The 15,545-nt window shown below is 49.8% G+C and overlaps 2 protein-coding genes across 2 annotated transcripts in view; both read left to right on the forward strand.

The window, feature by feature from the left end:
- LOC116990201 (complement C3-like) overlaps positions 1 to 1,333 on the forward strand; it is a 63,095-nt gene extending 61,762 nt beyond the window's left edge. Inside the window, exon 22 of the mRNA XM_033047748.1 lies at positions 1,156 to 1,333. The gene's annotated coding sequence lies outside the window, so the exon portion shown is untranslated. The remainder of the gene's footprint in view (positions 1 to 1,155) is intronic.
- A 1,601-nt stretch (positions 1,334 to 2,934) lies between these two features.
- On the forward strand, positions 2,935 to 14,660 carry LOC116990045 (complement C5-like). The gene is made up of 6 exons (XM_033047570.1): positions 2,935 to 3,104; positions 4,624 to 4,816; positions 7,719 to 7,896; positions 9,134 to 9,204; positions 11,642 to 11,730; positions 14,507 to 14,660. Exons 1-6 carry the CDS (start codon positions 3,040 to 3,042, stop codon positions 14,658 to 14,660), a joined length of 750 nt encoding a protein of 249 aa, XP_032903461.1. The 5' UTR covers positions 2,935 to 3,039.
- The last annotated feature ends 885 nt before the right edge of the window (positions 14,661 to 15,545 follow it).

Raw genomic sequence — 15,545 nt, forward strand, 5'->3', positions numbered from 1 at the left:
CTACGTCTTTTTCGTCGAGTGGACCATCTTGCTCGCTATAGGATCTTTGCCAGGAAGCACAGACAGGCCTGATGGAGACGGTGCATGTGTCTGTACTAGAATGAGTCACATGATGATACACAAATCTGTCACGTACAGCTCCTGTCCACTGACCACTAAAGGCCACTTTACACTGGCGAACGTATAGACGCCGCTAAATATGACATTCTAAATATAATAATAATAATAATAAATTTTATTTATGGGTGCCTTTCAAGAGTCTCAAGGACACCTTACAAAAATTTAGCAGGTAGAGGAAAAACATGTAAGGGGAATGAAATAAATAGTAGAGACATGACTAGTACACAAAGTAAAGACAGAATACAATTCAAAACACAATATGAGGCAATTAATGCACAGATGAAAAGGGTGGGGGACGTGGGGCTAAGGATAGGCAGAGGTGAAGAGATGGGTCTTGAGGCAGGACTGGAAGATGGTGAGGGACACGGAATTGCGGATCAGTTGGGGGAGGGAGTTCCAAGGCCTGGGAGCTGCCCTGGAGAAGGCTCTGTCCCCAAAACTGCGGAGGTTGAACTTGTGGATGGAGAGGAGACTGGCTGATGTGGATCTGAGGGACCATGAGGGTTGGTAGGGGGAGAGGAGGTCAGTGAGATATGGGGGGGGGGGGGGGGGGGGCCAGATGGTGGAGGGCTTTGTAGGTGAGGATCAGGATTTTGTAGTTGATCCGGTGGGAGATGGGAAGCCAGTGAAGTTGTTTGAGGACTGGAGTGATGTGATGCCAGGATTTGGTGTGGGTGATGAGTCGGGCGGCTGCGTTCTGGACCAGTTGGAGTCGGTTGATGTTGGTGGAGCTGATGCCAAGGAGAAGTGAGTTACAATAGTCCAGTCGGGAGGAGATGAAGGCATAAATATGCTAAATAGATGTCGATAAATATGCCAGACGTGTGTATAATAAAATTCCGAATATGAAATTAAACACAAAAATGACTCATAAATGCATGATCAGCCTATTTATCACTACCCCGAGCTACCTCCAGCGTTCCGGGGAATCCCGGTTGAGAAACGCTGCTCTAAACACGACAATTAAACTGGATTGCCATTCCCGTGTCTTATCCTCACGCTGTGGACCGACCAGGCCTTTGTTCCTTATTGCAGGCTGATCCACTCTTGGACCTTCTGAATGGACGGATGAAGATATTGAGAAGATACCTGCGTCCTACCAGAGAGATTCCTGGAAGGCCTGGGGTTCCCAGAAGGTTGGACGTTGCCACTGAGCAGAGATTGCGTCCACGCGCCACCCTGTAACCAAATAAAATCGTCCATGACTTCTGAACCTTGTTTCCGCTGTTCTTTCGTCCAACGCTGGCCTCCCGTGGACAAACTGGTCCTCCTTCGTCCCACCATGGTGCACGGTGGCGCAGCGGGTAGAGCTGCTGCCTCTCTCTGGTTGCCAAACACTTTAACTCCCCCTCCCGTTCCCACACTGACCTTCCTGTCCAGGGCCTCCTCCACTGTCAGAGTGAGGCCCAGCGCAAAGTGGAGGAACAGCTCATATTTCGCTTGGGCACCTTACTCCTCTACGTCCTTTAATTCTGAGGCTGTGACCTCTAGTCCTGGACTCTCCCACTAGTGGAAACTTCCTCTCCACATCCACTCAATCCAAGCCTTTCAATATTCTGTAATCATGCATAGTCTTTCCGCTGAATAGATAGCATGCAATCATAAAGTCTTCTTAAATATTGTCTGAGGGCCTAAAGTAACTAACCCGGGAGGATTAGGTGGGAATGCAGGGTCAATAGATGATGAAGGAAGTAGGCCACATGCAGGCAGGTGAGATTACATTCAGTATAGACTCTGTGGGCCGAAGGGCCTGTTCCTTCAATGAGGGCGAGACGGTGGTGCAGCGGTAGAGTTACATAGAAACATAGAAAATAGGTGCAGGAGTAGGCCATTCGGCCCGTCGAGCTAGCACCGCCATTCATTGTGATCATGGCTGATCATCCACAATCAGTAACCCGTGCCTGCCTTCTCCCCATATCCCTTGATTCCACTAGTCCCCAGAGCTCTATCTAACTCTCTTTCAAATTCATCCAGTGAATTGGCCTCCACTGCCCTCTGTGGCAGAGAATTCCACAAATTCACAACTCTCTGGGTGAAAAAGGTTTTTTTCTAATCTCAGTTTTAAATGGCCTCCCCTTTATTCTAAGACTGTGTGGCCCCTGGTTCTGGACTCCCTCAACATTGGGAACATTTTTCCTGCATCTAGCTTGTCCAGTCCTTTTATTGTTGCCGCCTTTTGCAGCGCTTACAGCGTCAGAAACCCAGGTTTGATCCCGACTACGGGCGCTGTCTGTACGGAGTTTGTACGTTCTCCCCGTGACCTGCGTGGGTTTTCTCCGGGTGCTCCGGTTTCCTCCCACACTCCAAAGACGTACAGGTTTGTAGCTTAATTGGCTTGGTATAAGTGTAAATTGTCCCTAGTGTGTGTAGGATAGTGTGCGGGGATCGCTGGTCGGTGCAGACTCAGTGGGCCGAAGGGCCTGTGTCCGCCGGGCTGTGTCTCTAAACTAAACTAAACTAAACTAAACCATGGGACATGTTAGCTGGTGTGGGCAAGTTGGGCTGAAGGGCCTGTTTCCACGCTGTATCACTCTATGCCTCTGCAACCTCTTTGAATTGGAAGGGCGTCATGGTGGTGCAGCGGGTTGAGTCTCTGCCTCACAGCGCCGGAGACCCGGGTTCGATCCCGACTACGGGCACTGTCTGTACGTAGTACGTACGTTCTTCCCCCCGTGGCCTGAGAAGGTAAGTAGGAGCTAGCAATGACTCGATGGGCCGAATGGCCTCCTCTGCTGTCGGGAGGGGTTATGGTTGGCCGGAAATGAAACAGTTAAAAGCACTGTTTGCCGTGCGATGGTGAAACCTGTCTGCAGTTAATGAGTAACATCATCTCAACGAGGGTGGCTAACGTTGGCAAAGTTGGACATTGTCAGAGCTGCTTGTCCAAGCACCACACTGCGGACAGCACCTCCTCCCACCATGGACACCCTGGCCATTCTTCTTTGCCTTTCTTTGTGGATATCCCTCACGGAACAGAAGCCTTCGTAAGTAGAAACCGAGAACTAACTGCAGGTGTTGGTTGATGCACAACAGGCACAAAGTGCCGGAGTAACTCAGCGGGTCAGGCAGCATCTCTGGAGAACATGGGTCGGTGACATTTCTGGTCGAGACCCTTCTTCAGACTGCTGCATAGATACTGTAGGTGACGTTTCTGGTCAACTCTGTTCTCCAGAGATGCTGCCTGACCTGCTTAGAGATACAGTGCGGAAACAGGCCCTTCAGCCCGCCGTGTCTGTACCGACCTGCGATCCCCGTATACTAGCAGTATCCCACACACACTAGGGACAGTTTAGCATTTCACAGAAGCCAATTAACTGACAAACCTGTGCGTCTTTGGAGTGTGGGAGGAAACCGGAGCACCCGGAGAAAACCCACGCGGGTCACGGGGAGAACGTGCAAACTCCGTACAGACATCATCCGTAGTTAGGATCGAACCCGGGTCTCTGGCACTGTGAGGCAGCAACTCTACCATGCCGCCTACAAGCAAAGTGAGTCCAGAACCAGGGGCCACAGTTTAAGAATAAGGGGAGGCCATTTAAGACTGAGGTGAGAAAAAACTTTTTCACCCAGAGAGTTGTGAATGTGTGGAATTCCCTGCCACAGAGGGCAGTGGAGGCCAAGTCACTGGATGGATTTAAGAGAGAGTTAGATAGAGCTCTAGGGGCTAGTGGAATCAAGGGATATGGGGAGAAGGTAAGCATGGGTTATTGATTGGGGATGATCAGCCATGATTGCATGGAATGGCGGTGCTGGCTCGAAGGGCCCACTGGCCTCCTCCTGCACCTATTTTCTATGTTTCTATGTTTCTATAAAGATTGCTTCATGGATAGACATCAACCATTCCGTGTTCTCTAGAGATGCTGCCTGACCCACTGAGTTACTCCATGGCACGGTGGCGCAGCGGTAGAGTTGCTGCCTCACAGCGCCAGAGACCTGGGTTCGATCCCGACTATGGGTACTGTCTGGAGTTTGTGCGTTCTCCCCGTGACCTGCGTGGGTTTTCTCAGGGATCTTTGGTTTCCTCCCACACTCCAAAGACGTACAGGTTTGTAGCTTAATTGGCTTGGTATAAATATAAAATTGTCCCTAATGTGTGTAGGATAGTATTAGCCTGCGGGGAGGTGCGGGCTCGGTGGGCCGAAGGGCCTGTTTCCGCGCTGTGTCTCTAAACAAAAACTAAACTAAACTAAATACTGAAGCAACAAAATCTTTTCACATGAGTTCAACAGAGAAAATATGGAGAAAACAGCTAAGTGAAAGTGCAGATTTAGGAAGAGAAAAGTGCACAGGTCGCAACGAGGTAGACTGGAAGATCTGGAATTCAAACCTAGCTTATGGGATGCCATTCAAGAGTCCGATAACAGTGTAAATGGCTTGCTTGCAATCATGTATGGTCTTTCCGCTGACTGGTTAGCACGCAACAAATGCTTTTCACTGTACCTCGGTACATGTGACAATAAACTAAACTGAACTAGCTCTCTCACTCTCTCTGTATCCCCTCAGGTATTTGATTACAGCTCCGAAAATAATTCGTGTGAGTGTGAAGGAGTCGGTCACTGTTCAAGTCTTTGAGGCAGAGAGCAGTCTCGATGGTTCTATTTACTTCTTCAATCAAAATAACCTGAAGAAGTGTTCAGAGAAATACAGTCTGCAATTGAACCACGCAAACAACTTCACCCAAGTCTTGTTTGTCCAGGTAACTTGTCTCAGCCTTTCTCGTAGCTGGCATGGGCAAGTTGGGCCGAAGGGCCTGTTTCCATGCTGTGTGATTCTATATTCACTTTGAATTGGAGTGTGGCACGGTGGCGCAGTGGTAGAGTTGCTGCCTCACAGCGCCAGAGACCCGGGTTCCATCCTGACTACGGGTGCTGTCTGTACGGAGTTTGCACGTTCTCCCCGTGACCTGTGTGGGTTTTCTCCCAGATCTTCGGTTTCCTCCCACACTCCAAAGACGTGCAGGTTTGTAGGTTAATTGGCTTGGTTTAAGTATAAATTGTCCCTAGTATATATAGGATAGATATATAGAGCCCGCCAGGACTCGCACTGAGCTCGCTCCCGTGAGGACGGCCCGGCTCGGGGCTGGAACAGGGCTTTCGTGAGGGGCTGTGACGGCCGGCCCGAGGAAGGAACGGTGCTCCCGTCGGAGTAGCCGAGCTCGGGGAGGTACGGCGTTCCCAGCCCGAGGGAGGAGCGGCGCCCGGTCGGGGCGGCCCAGCCCGAGGGAGGAGCGACGCCCGGTCGGGGCGGCCCAGCCCGAGGGAGGAGCGGTGCCCGGTCGGGGCGGCCTGGCGCGAGGGAGGAGCGGCGCCCGGTCGGGGCGGCCCAGCCCGAGGGAGGAGCGGCGCCCAGTCGGGGCGGCCTGGCGCGAGGGAGGAGCGGCGGCCTGGCGCGAGGCTGAGACGGTGGCAGTACTCACGTGAGGGCGATCCGGCTCGGGGCTGGAACGATGCTCCGGGGGCTGGGACGGCAGTTCTGGTGGCGGTGGCCTGAGTCCGGGGTTCGGCCGCGGGCCAGCGGCTGCGTCAGCAGGTCTGGTGAGCGGCAGCTTCGACTACCCCGGGCCGCGGTGTTTGAGCCGCAGGACAGGTTTTAACATCGCCCGGGGGGTATCGCCTCAGCGCAGAAGGAGAAGAGGAGGGAAGAGACTGCAGCCCTAAGACTTTTGCCTCCATCACAGTGAGGAGATGTTGGGTGGACTCACTGTGGTGGATGTTAATATGTGTTTATTGTTGTTTTTTATTGTATTGTATTGTATGTATGACTGCTTAAATTTCGTTCAGACTTCGGTCTGGATGACAATAAAAGGCTATTCTATTCTATTCTAGGATAATACTAGTGTGCGTGGATCGCTGGTCGGCACGGACTCGGTGGGCCGAAGGGCCTGTTTCCGCGCTGTATCTCTAAACTTAACTGAACAATGGGACATGTTGGTCGGTGTGTGGGCTTTGAATTGGAGAGTGGCACGGTGGCGCAGCGGTAGAGTTGCTGCCTCACAGCACCAGATAACCTGGTTCGATTCCGACTACGGGCGCTGTCTGTACGGAGTTTGCACGTTCTCCCCGTGGCCTGCGTGGGTTTTCTCCGAGATCTTCAGTTTCCTCCCGCACTCCAAAGACATGTGGGTTTGTACGGTGAACTGTTCAGAACCCCAGCTTATGAATGGGGTACAAGTGACTCAGACAATACCCTCGTTTCTGGAGTTTCATGTCAAAAACCAGCCAACTCAATTTTAGTTTTATTTAGTTTAGAGATACAGCGCGGAAACAGGCCCTTCGGCCCACCGAGTCCACACTGATCAGCGATCCCCGCACACTAACACCATCCTATAGGAAGTGGAAGATGGAATATAGTGTAACAAAGAGTGGATTAATGCATTTTGGTCGTAGGAATATAGTGTGGAAGACAGAGTGGATGTGGAGAGGATGTTTGCACTGGTGGGAGAGTCTAGGACCAGAGGGCACAGCCTCAGAATTAAAGGGAGCTCTTTTTAAAAGGAGGTGCGGAAGAACTTCTTTAGTCAGAGGGTGGTGAATCTGTGGAACTCATTGCCACAGTGGGCTCTGGAGGCCAAATCAGCGGATATCAAAGGCGTGGACTATTTTCCAAATGGGGAGAGAATCCAGAATTCGGAGGTACAAAGGGATTTGGGAATGCTGGTGCAGGATTCCCCAAAAGTTAATCTGCAAGTCGAATTGGTAGCAAAGAAACGAAACTCAATGCTAGCATGTATTTCAAGAGGGCTTGTGTACAAAAATGCTGAGGCTCTATAAGGCGCTGGTCAGGCCGCATTTGGAATATTGTGAGCAATTTTGGGCCCCATATCTGAGGAAGGATGTGCTGGCTCTGGAGAGGGTCCAGAGGAGGTTTACGAGAATGATCCCAAGAATGAGTGGGTTAACATACGATGAGCGTTTGCCGGCACTGGGCCTGAGCTCGCTGGAGTTTAGAAGAATGAGGAGGGGGACCTCATTGAAACGTGCAGAATAGTGAAAGGAATAGAGTGGATGTGGAGAGGATGTTTCCATTGGTGGGAGAGTCTAGTCTAGTCACAGCCTCAGAATTAAAGGACATTCTTTTAGGAAGTAGATGATGAGAAAGTACTTTTGTCAATTGAATTTTTTGCCACAGAAATCTGTGGAGGCCAAGTCAGTGGATACTTTTAAGGCAGAGATAAATAGATTCTTGATTAGTCAGGGGTTATGGGGAGAAGGCAGGAGGATGGAGTTTGGAGGGAGGGATAGATCAGCGATGAATGAAAGGCGGAGTAGACTTAATGGGCCGAATGGCCTAATTCTACTCCTATTCCTTATGACCTAATGACCTTGTCACACACTAGGGACAATTTACATTTAAACCAAGCTAATTAACCTACAAACCTGTACGTTTCTGGAGTGTGGGAGGAAACCGATGATCTCGGCAAAATCCCAAGCGGGGGGAGAACGTACAAACTCCGTACAGACAGCACCTGTAGTCGGGATCGAACCTGGGTCTCTGGGGCTGTGAGGCAGCAACTCTACCGCTGCGCCACCTTGCCACCATACATGAGACAATAAACTAATCTCAACTCCAACTCATACGCTGGGATCTCACTGTTACAGGTCAGTCCGGAATACGTGGAGAGGCGTAAATCCAGGGGAAGGATGTCGTACGTTAGACTTGTGGCAGAGATACCAGCGCTGTTTACCAATCAGAAAAAGGTCAACCTGCAACTCCGACCCAAACCCTACTTCAACTTCATCGAGACCGACAAGCCGATATACACACCCAGAGAGACAGGTAGGGGAATGCTGTACCACTGCCCTGCACTGGGACAGTCACGGTGGTGCAGCGGGTAGAGCTGCTGCCTCACAGCGCCGGAGTGCGTGTGTGTGTGTATGTGTGTGTGTGTCTGTCTGTCTGTCTGTCTGTCTGTCTGTCTGTCTGTCTGTCTGTCTGTCTGTCTGTCTGTCTGTCTATCTGTCTGTGTTAGTGCATGCATGTCTGCCTCTGTCTGCATGTATGTGTGCGTGTGTGCGTGTGTGCCTGTGCCTAAGTGCATGCATGTCTGCATCTGCATGTGTAAGTATGTGTGTGCACGTGCATGTGTGTGCGTGGGAATGCAGGTGTGTGTCTCTGTCTCTGCGTGTGAGTGCGTGTGTGTGTGTGTGTCTGTCTCTGTGTGTGAGTGTGTGCACTGCACATGTGCGTCTGCCCGTGTGTGCATGTGTGTGTGCGCGCTTGTCTGTGTCTGTGTGTGTGTGTGTGTCTGTGTGTGCGGAGTTTGCACGTTCTCCCTGTGACCGTGTGGGTTTCCTCTGTGTGCTCCGGTTTCCTCCCACATCCCAAAGACGTGCGGGCTTGTAAGTCAAATGGTCCTCTGTAAATTGTCCTTTTGCCCCAGCGTCATCAGAGATCCGCTCCACCATCGCCACGCTCTCATCTCACCCCTGCCATCGGGAAGAGGGTACAGGAGCCTGAAAACTGTAACTTCCAGGGACAGCTTCTTCCATACATATGTGTATATATGTATGTGTGTGTGTATATATATGTATATGTGTATATATATATAACTTTTCATGTATTATATTGTTTACAGTGTAATAATAATAATAATGGATGGGATTTATATAGCGCCTTTCTAATACTCAAGGCGCTTTACATCGCATTATTCATTCACTCCTCAGTCACACTCGGTGGTGGTAAGCTACTTCTGTAGCCACAGCTGCCCTGGGGCAGACTGACGGAAGCGTGGCTGCCAATCTGCGCCTACGGCCCCTCCGACCACCACCAGTCACTCACACACATTCACACACATTCACACACAGGCAAAGGTGGGTGAAGTGTCTTGCCCAAGGACACAACGACAGTATGCACTCCAAGCGGGATTCGAACCGGCTACCTTCCGGTTGCCAGCCGTACTATGTTTACATATTCTGTCGAGCTGCTGCAAGTTAGAATTTAATTGTATCTGGGACAAATTTCAAAAGAACCCTCTTGCCCTTTTGACTAATGTTGTACCATTCTAATTATCTAGTGCGATTCAGGACCGTTACCTTGGATCACGCAATGAAGGTTACCGGATGCAAGAGCCCGCTACGACTCATGGTTCGTGGCTGCCTTTCTGTTCCACCAAGATGCTGCTCTAAGCCACTCCCATCCTCACCAGCCCCTCGTCGATTACTGTAGATAGACACAAAATGCTGGAGTAACTCAGCGGGACAGGCAGCATCTCTGGAGAGAAGGAATGGGTGACATTTCGGGTCGAGACCCTTCTTCAGATCTCATCGAGTTACCCATTCCTTCCCTTCAATTTCCAGTGTCCCATTTTCCTCCCATATCCCAGTAGTGTCAAAACGTTCAGTCATTTCAAAACATTGATAACTTGGTGGGCAACGGTAGTGTTGTTGCCCTCCAGCGTTTACAGCTCCAGGGAACCAGGTTCGATCCTGACTACGGGCGCTGTCTGTACGGAGTCTGCACGTTCTCCCCGTGACCTGCGTGGGCTTTCTCCGAGATCTTCAGTTTCATCCCACACTCCAAAGACCTGCAAGTTTGTAGGTTTATCAGCTTAGTATAGAAATATAGAAAAACATAGAAAATAGGTGCAGGAGTAGGCCATTCGGCCCTTCGAGTCAGCATTGCCATCCAGGACAAGGGGTCAAAGCTTAAGGATAAGGGGGAAATCCTTTAAAACCGAGATGAGAAGAACTTTTTTCACACAGAGAGTGGTGAATCTCTGGAACTCCCTGCCACAGAGGGTAGTCGAGGCCAGTTCATTGGCTATATTTAAGAGGGAGTTAGATGTGGCCCTTGTGGCTAAGGGGATCAGAGGGTATGGAGAGAAGGCAGGTACAGGATACTGAGTTGGATGATCAGCCATGATCATATTGAATGGCAGTGCAGGCTCGAAGGGCCGAATGGCCTACTCCTACACCTAATTTCTATGTTTCTATGTTTCTATGTTTCAATATGATCATGGCTGATCATCCACAATCAGTACCCCTTTCCAGCTTTCTCCCCACATCCCTTGATCCCGTTAGACCTAAGAGCTCTATCCAACTCTCTCTTGAAAACATCCAGTGAATTGGCCTCCACTGCCTTCTGTGGCAGAGAATTCCACAGATTCACAACTCTCTGGGTGAAAAAGGTTTTTTCGTCATCTCAGTCCTAGATGGGCTACCACTTATTCTTAAACTCATTTTACAGGCAGAGATAGATAGATTCTTGATTAGTTCGGGTGTCAGGGGTTACGGGGAGAAGGCAGGAGAATGGGGTTGAGAGGGAGAGTTAGATCAGCCATGATTGAATGGCGGAGTAAACTTGATGGACCGAATTACCTAATTCTGCTCCTATCCCCTTATGACCTTAAGAGTTTTAGTCATATGTGATACAGTGTGGAAATAGGCCCTTCGACCCAACTTGCCCACACCGGCCAATATGTCCCAGTTACATTAGTCCCACCTGCCTGCGCTTGGTCCATATCCCTCCAAACCTGTCCTATCCATGTACCTGTTCAACTGTTTCTTAAACGTTGGGATAGTCCCAGCCCCAGTGTCAAAACGTGTCAAAACATGCCAAAGGAGTGTTAAAATGTTCCTAACTTATAACTAACTAAATGATAATGGGCTGCAAAGAAGCGCAGCGGGTGGAGCTTAGTTTGACCTGCACAGTGAATGGTCGGCCTCTGGGTAGTGTTGTAGAGCAGAGGGATCTAGAGGTACAGGTGCGTGGTTCCTTGAAGGTCGAGTCACAGGTAGATGAGGTGGTCAAAAAGTATTTTGGCACTTTGGCCTTCAACAGCCAGAGTATTTAGTATAGAAATCGGGAGGTCATGTTGCAGTTGTATAAGACGTTGGTGAGACCGCATCTAGAATATTGTGTTCAGTTCTGGGCACCATGTTACAGGAAAGATATTGTCAAGCTTGAAAGGGTTTAGAGAAGATTTACAAGGACGTTGCCAGGACTAGAGGGTGTGAGCTATAGGGAGAGGTTGTGTAGGCTGGGACTATTCCTGGGAGAGTAGGAGGATGAGGGGAGATCTTATAGAGGTGTACAAAATCATGAGAGGAATAGATCGGGTAGATGCACGGATTTTTACCCAGAGTAGGGGAATAGAGGACCAGAGGACACAGGTTCAAGGTGAAGGGGAAAAGATTTAACAGGAATCCGAGGGGTAACTTTTTCACACAAGGGTGGTGGGTGTATGGAACAAGCTGCCAGTGGAGGTAGTTGAGGCTGGGACTATCCCAACGTTTAAGAAACAGTTGGACGGGTACATGGATAGGACAGGTTTGGAGGGATATGGACCAAAGGCAGGCAGGTGGGACTAGTGTAGATGGAACATTGTTGGCTGGTGTGGGCAAGATGGGCCGAAGGGCCTGTTTGCCCACTGTATCACTCTATGACTCTATGACCCCAAAGCTATCCAGCATCTCCTTATAACTCATAGCCTTCAGATCTGGTAACATCATCGTGAATCCTTGCTGCATCCGTCCCAGCCGAATGTCGTCCCTCCTAAAGTTTCATTCTTGTTCCGCTGCAGAAAGAAGGCAAGAAGGTGGTGGAAGTTGTGAGTGAAGTACACGGGTCAGACAATGTCTGCAGAGGCGAGATCCAGTTTACACCCTTAACGTGAGTCTTCAATGTTTCCAACTGTGGCATCAGGTGGGGTGTTCGTAGAGTAGGCCCGCTGAAACACACTTACTATTAAAACTCACTTTAATAGGAAGCTGAGGTAATAGGAACCTGAGGGGCAACCTTTTTCACACAAAGGGTGGATCGAGTCCGAGTCTCCAGCGCTGCAAACGCTGTAATGGCCCTGTCCCACGGTACGGGTTCATTCCAAGACCTCTCCCGAGTTTGCCCTGATTCGAACTCGGAGATTTACGGTAATGGCCGCTCGTCGGTACTCGGGGCTCTCGTGGACATTTTTCAACATGTTGAAAAATCTTCACGAGTCTTCCCGTGCTTACCTGCCGCTAGCGAGTCTTCCCGTGTACCTGCCGTCAGCGTTACGAGCCGTTAAGAGACGTCCCCGAGCTCCGACGTACCCGCTACGTTCATTCTCCGTGCTTACCACATGTTTGATTTTTTTTTAAACTCGGGAGAGCTCTTGGAATGAACTCGTACCGTGGGACAGGGCCATAAGGCAGCAACTCTAACGCTACACCACCGTGGCCGTCCATACGTGTAAGATGAAGGGGGAAAAGATTTATAGGAACCTGAGGGGGCAACATTTTTGCACAGAGGGTGGTGGGTGTATGGAACAAGCTGCCAGAGGAGGTAGTAGAGGCTGGGACTATCCCAACATTTAAGAAACAGTTAGACAGGTACATGGATAGGACGGGTTTGGAGGGATTTGGACCAAACGCAGGCAGGTGGGACTAGTGTAGCTGGGACATGTTGGCCGGAGTGGGCAAGCTGGGCTGAAGGGCCTGTTTCCGCACTGTATCACTCTATGACACTATGATCCTATCAATCGCATCTACCTCCACCACCAATTGCTAGTTGGCATGGACCAGATGGGCCGAAGGGCCTGTTTCCATGCTGTATCTTTCAATCAAATAAAATTAGCTGCTGGAAATATCCAGGTTTTATCTTTCTGGTTTATGACACGGACGATACATTCGAAGATAGACCCAAAATGCCGGAGTAACTCAGCGGGACAGGCAGCATCTCTGGAGAGAAGGAATGGGTGACTTTTCGGGTCGAGACCCTTCTTCAGACTGAGAGTCAGGGGAGAGAGAGGGACACAGAGATATGGGGAAGGTAAGGTGTGAAAACACAGATCAAAGGGGACAATGCTCATGGAAATGTGGAGGCGTTAATCGTTAGCGATTTGATCTGCCTCTCTTAACAGAGCAAGGGTCTGAGTGTGAGTTCAAGCAGAGACAGCAGAAAGATTTGTGGATAGACCTTCAGTGGGACAGGTAGAATCTCTGGAATAAAATGAATAGGTGATGTATCGGGTCGGGACCCTTTTTCTTTCGTCGCGCGCCAAGTCCGGCGCCCCGTCCAACTCGTGAACCGATGATCGGCCATGAGAAGGAGGGGTGGTGGTGGTGTCGGCGGTAAGCAAAGGTCGGACAGCTGGGCCGGGCTGCCGACCGACAGACGGGGCCACGGGCGAGGAGCTGCTGCTGCTGCTGCTGCTGCTGCTGCACTCCATGGGCTGCACTACGTCAGGACGGGTGAGGCGGGGCCGGACGACCAGACAGTCCCCTCGACCCGAGTAGTAGCGGTCAAATACGGGACAAGGGCGGTCCCGTACGGGACAAACCAATTTAGCCCAATATACGGGATGTCCCGGCTAATACGGGACAGTTGGCAACACTAGTCAAGACCAACCTTCCGTGGGAGTGAATTCCACTGATTCACCAAAGAAATTCCTCCTCATCTCCTTCCTAATGGAATGTCCTTTAATTCTGAGGCTGTGACCTCTGGTCCTAGACTCTCCAACTAGTGGAAACATCCTCTCCACATCCACTCTATCCAAGCCTTTCACTATTCTGTGTTTCAATGAGGTACCCCCTCATCATATAACCATATAATAACCATATAACAATTACAGCACGGAAACAGGCCATCTCGACCCTTCTAGTCCGTGCCGAACACATAATCTCCCCTAGTCCCATATACCTGCGCTCAGACCATAACCCTCCATTCCTTTCCCATCCATATAACTATCCAATTTATTTTTAAATGATAAAAACGAACCTGCCTCCACCACCTTCACTGGAAGCTCATTCCACACAGCTACCACTCTCTGAGTAAAGAGGTTCCCCCTCATGTTACCCCTAAACTTCAGTCCCTTAATTCTCAAGTCATGTCCCCTTGTTTGAATCTTCCCTACTCTCAGTGGGAAAAGCTTTTCCACGTCAACTCTGTCTATCCCTCTCATCATTTTAAAAACCTCTATCAAGTCCCCCCTTAACCTTCTGCGCTCCAAAGAATAAAGCCCTAACTTGTTCAACCTTTCTCTGTAACTTAGTTGCTGAAACCCAGGCAACATTCTAGTAAACTTCTAAACTTCATCCTTCTAAACTTCAGCGAGTACAGGCCCAGTGCCGACAAACGCTATTTCAGAATCTTCTTCTTTCGTGTCCATCTTCCATGTTTCAAATGTTGACGTCGCTGAGAATGGCAGGACTTGATCGGACTTCACTGGCTTTACCTTGCACTAAACGTTATTCCCATATCATTTATCTGTACACTGTAAATGGCTCGATTGTAATCATGTATTGTCTTTCCGCTGACTGGTTAGCATGCAAGAAAAGATTTTCACTGTACCTCGGTACACGTGACAATAAACTAAACTGAAAATGGAGACTTAATGCATAAAGTTATATCAAAGGATTTTAATTTGTCAACACACTTTGACTGGATTCAAATTTCGTTTTGTTTCAAGGGTCGGAGACTATGAGATTCAGGCCTACTCCACACAGTTGTACTCAGAGTTCAATGGTCACAGGAAGTTCCGGGTCGAGGAACCAGGTGAGTTCAGCTGCACATACCTTTATTCGTTATTACCTGTGGGCCAGGTGAGCATTAATAGACAATAGACAATAGGTGCAGGAGGAGGCCATTCGGCCCTTCGAGCCAGCAACACCATTCAATGTGATCAGGCCTGATCATCCCCAATCAGTACCCCGTTCCTGCCTTCTCCCCATATCCCCTGACTCCGCTATCTTTCAGAGCCCTATCTAGCTCTCTCTTGAAAGTATTAAGAGAACTGGAGTCCACCGCCCTCTGAGGCAGAAAATTCCACAGACTCACCACTCTCTTGAATGAATTCCCTGCCACAGAAAACTGTGGGGGCCAATTCACTGGATGAATTTAAAAGAGAGTTAGATACTCTAGGGGCTAGTGGAATCAAGGGATATGGGGAGAAGGCAGGCACGGGTTACTGATTGTGGATGATCACAGTGAATGGCGGTGCTGGCTTGAAGGGCCAAATGGCCTCCTCCTGCACTTATTTTCTATGTTTCTGTTTCCATGTATATCTCTCATTTCCCTTAGCCGTAACCAGTCTCAAGAAGGGTCTCGATCCGAATCGTCACCTATTCCTTCTCTCCAGAAATGCTGCCTGACCCGCTGAGTTACTCCAGCGTTTTGAATCTATCCACATTTCCTTCCTACACCGATTCTGCACTGTATCTCCAAACTAAAACTAACCTAAATATACAATCGTGATGTTAAAGAGGCGTTTGCATGATATGCAGGGAACGGAGGGATGTGGATTGAGTGCAGGCAGAGGAGATGGGGCATCGTGTTTGGCACGCACATTGTGGGCCGAAGCATGGGCGGAAATCCGGGGGGGGGGACGTCCCCTCCATGCTTTGAGAGGTGGGGGACAACCCCCCCCCCCCCCCCATGTTTTGTAATCCGGATTTTGAAATTCAGTGAAAGAAATCTATTAAAATCTCCGCTTTCCGCGAGACAGTGGG

Source organism: Amblyraja radiata, chromosome 30, assembly GCF_010909765.2.
Source record: "Amblyraja radiata isolate CabotCenter1 chromosome 30, sAmbRad1.1.pri, whole genome shotgun sequence".
NCBI classification, from domain to species: Eukaryota; Metazoa; Chordata; class Chondrichthyes; order Rajiformes; family Rajidae; genus Amblyraja; species Amblyraja radiata.

What these genes read in the sequence shown, in the direction of transcription:
- LOC116990045 (XM_033047570.1), top strand. Translation starts at nt 3,040, where the DNA reads ATGGACACCCTGGCCATTCTTCTTTGCCTTTCTTTGTGGATATCCCTC. An exon ending in CCCAAGTCTTGTTTGTCCAG is followed by an intron (nt 4,817 to 7,718) that starts GTAACTTGTCTC and finishes TCACTGTTACAG; the next exon opens with GTCAGTCCGGAATACGTGGA. An exon ending in AGAGCCCGCTACGACTCATG is followed by an intron (nt 9,205 to 11,641) that starts GTTCGTGGCTGC and finishes GTTCCGCTGCAG; the next exon opens with AAAGAAGGCAAGAAGGTGGT.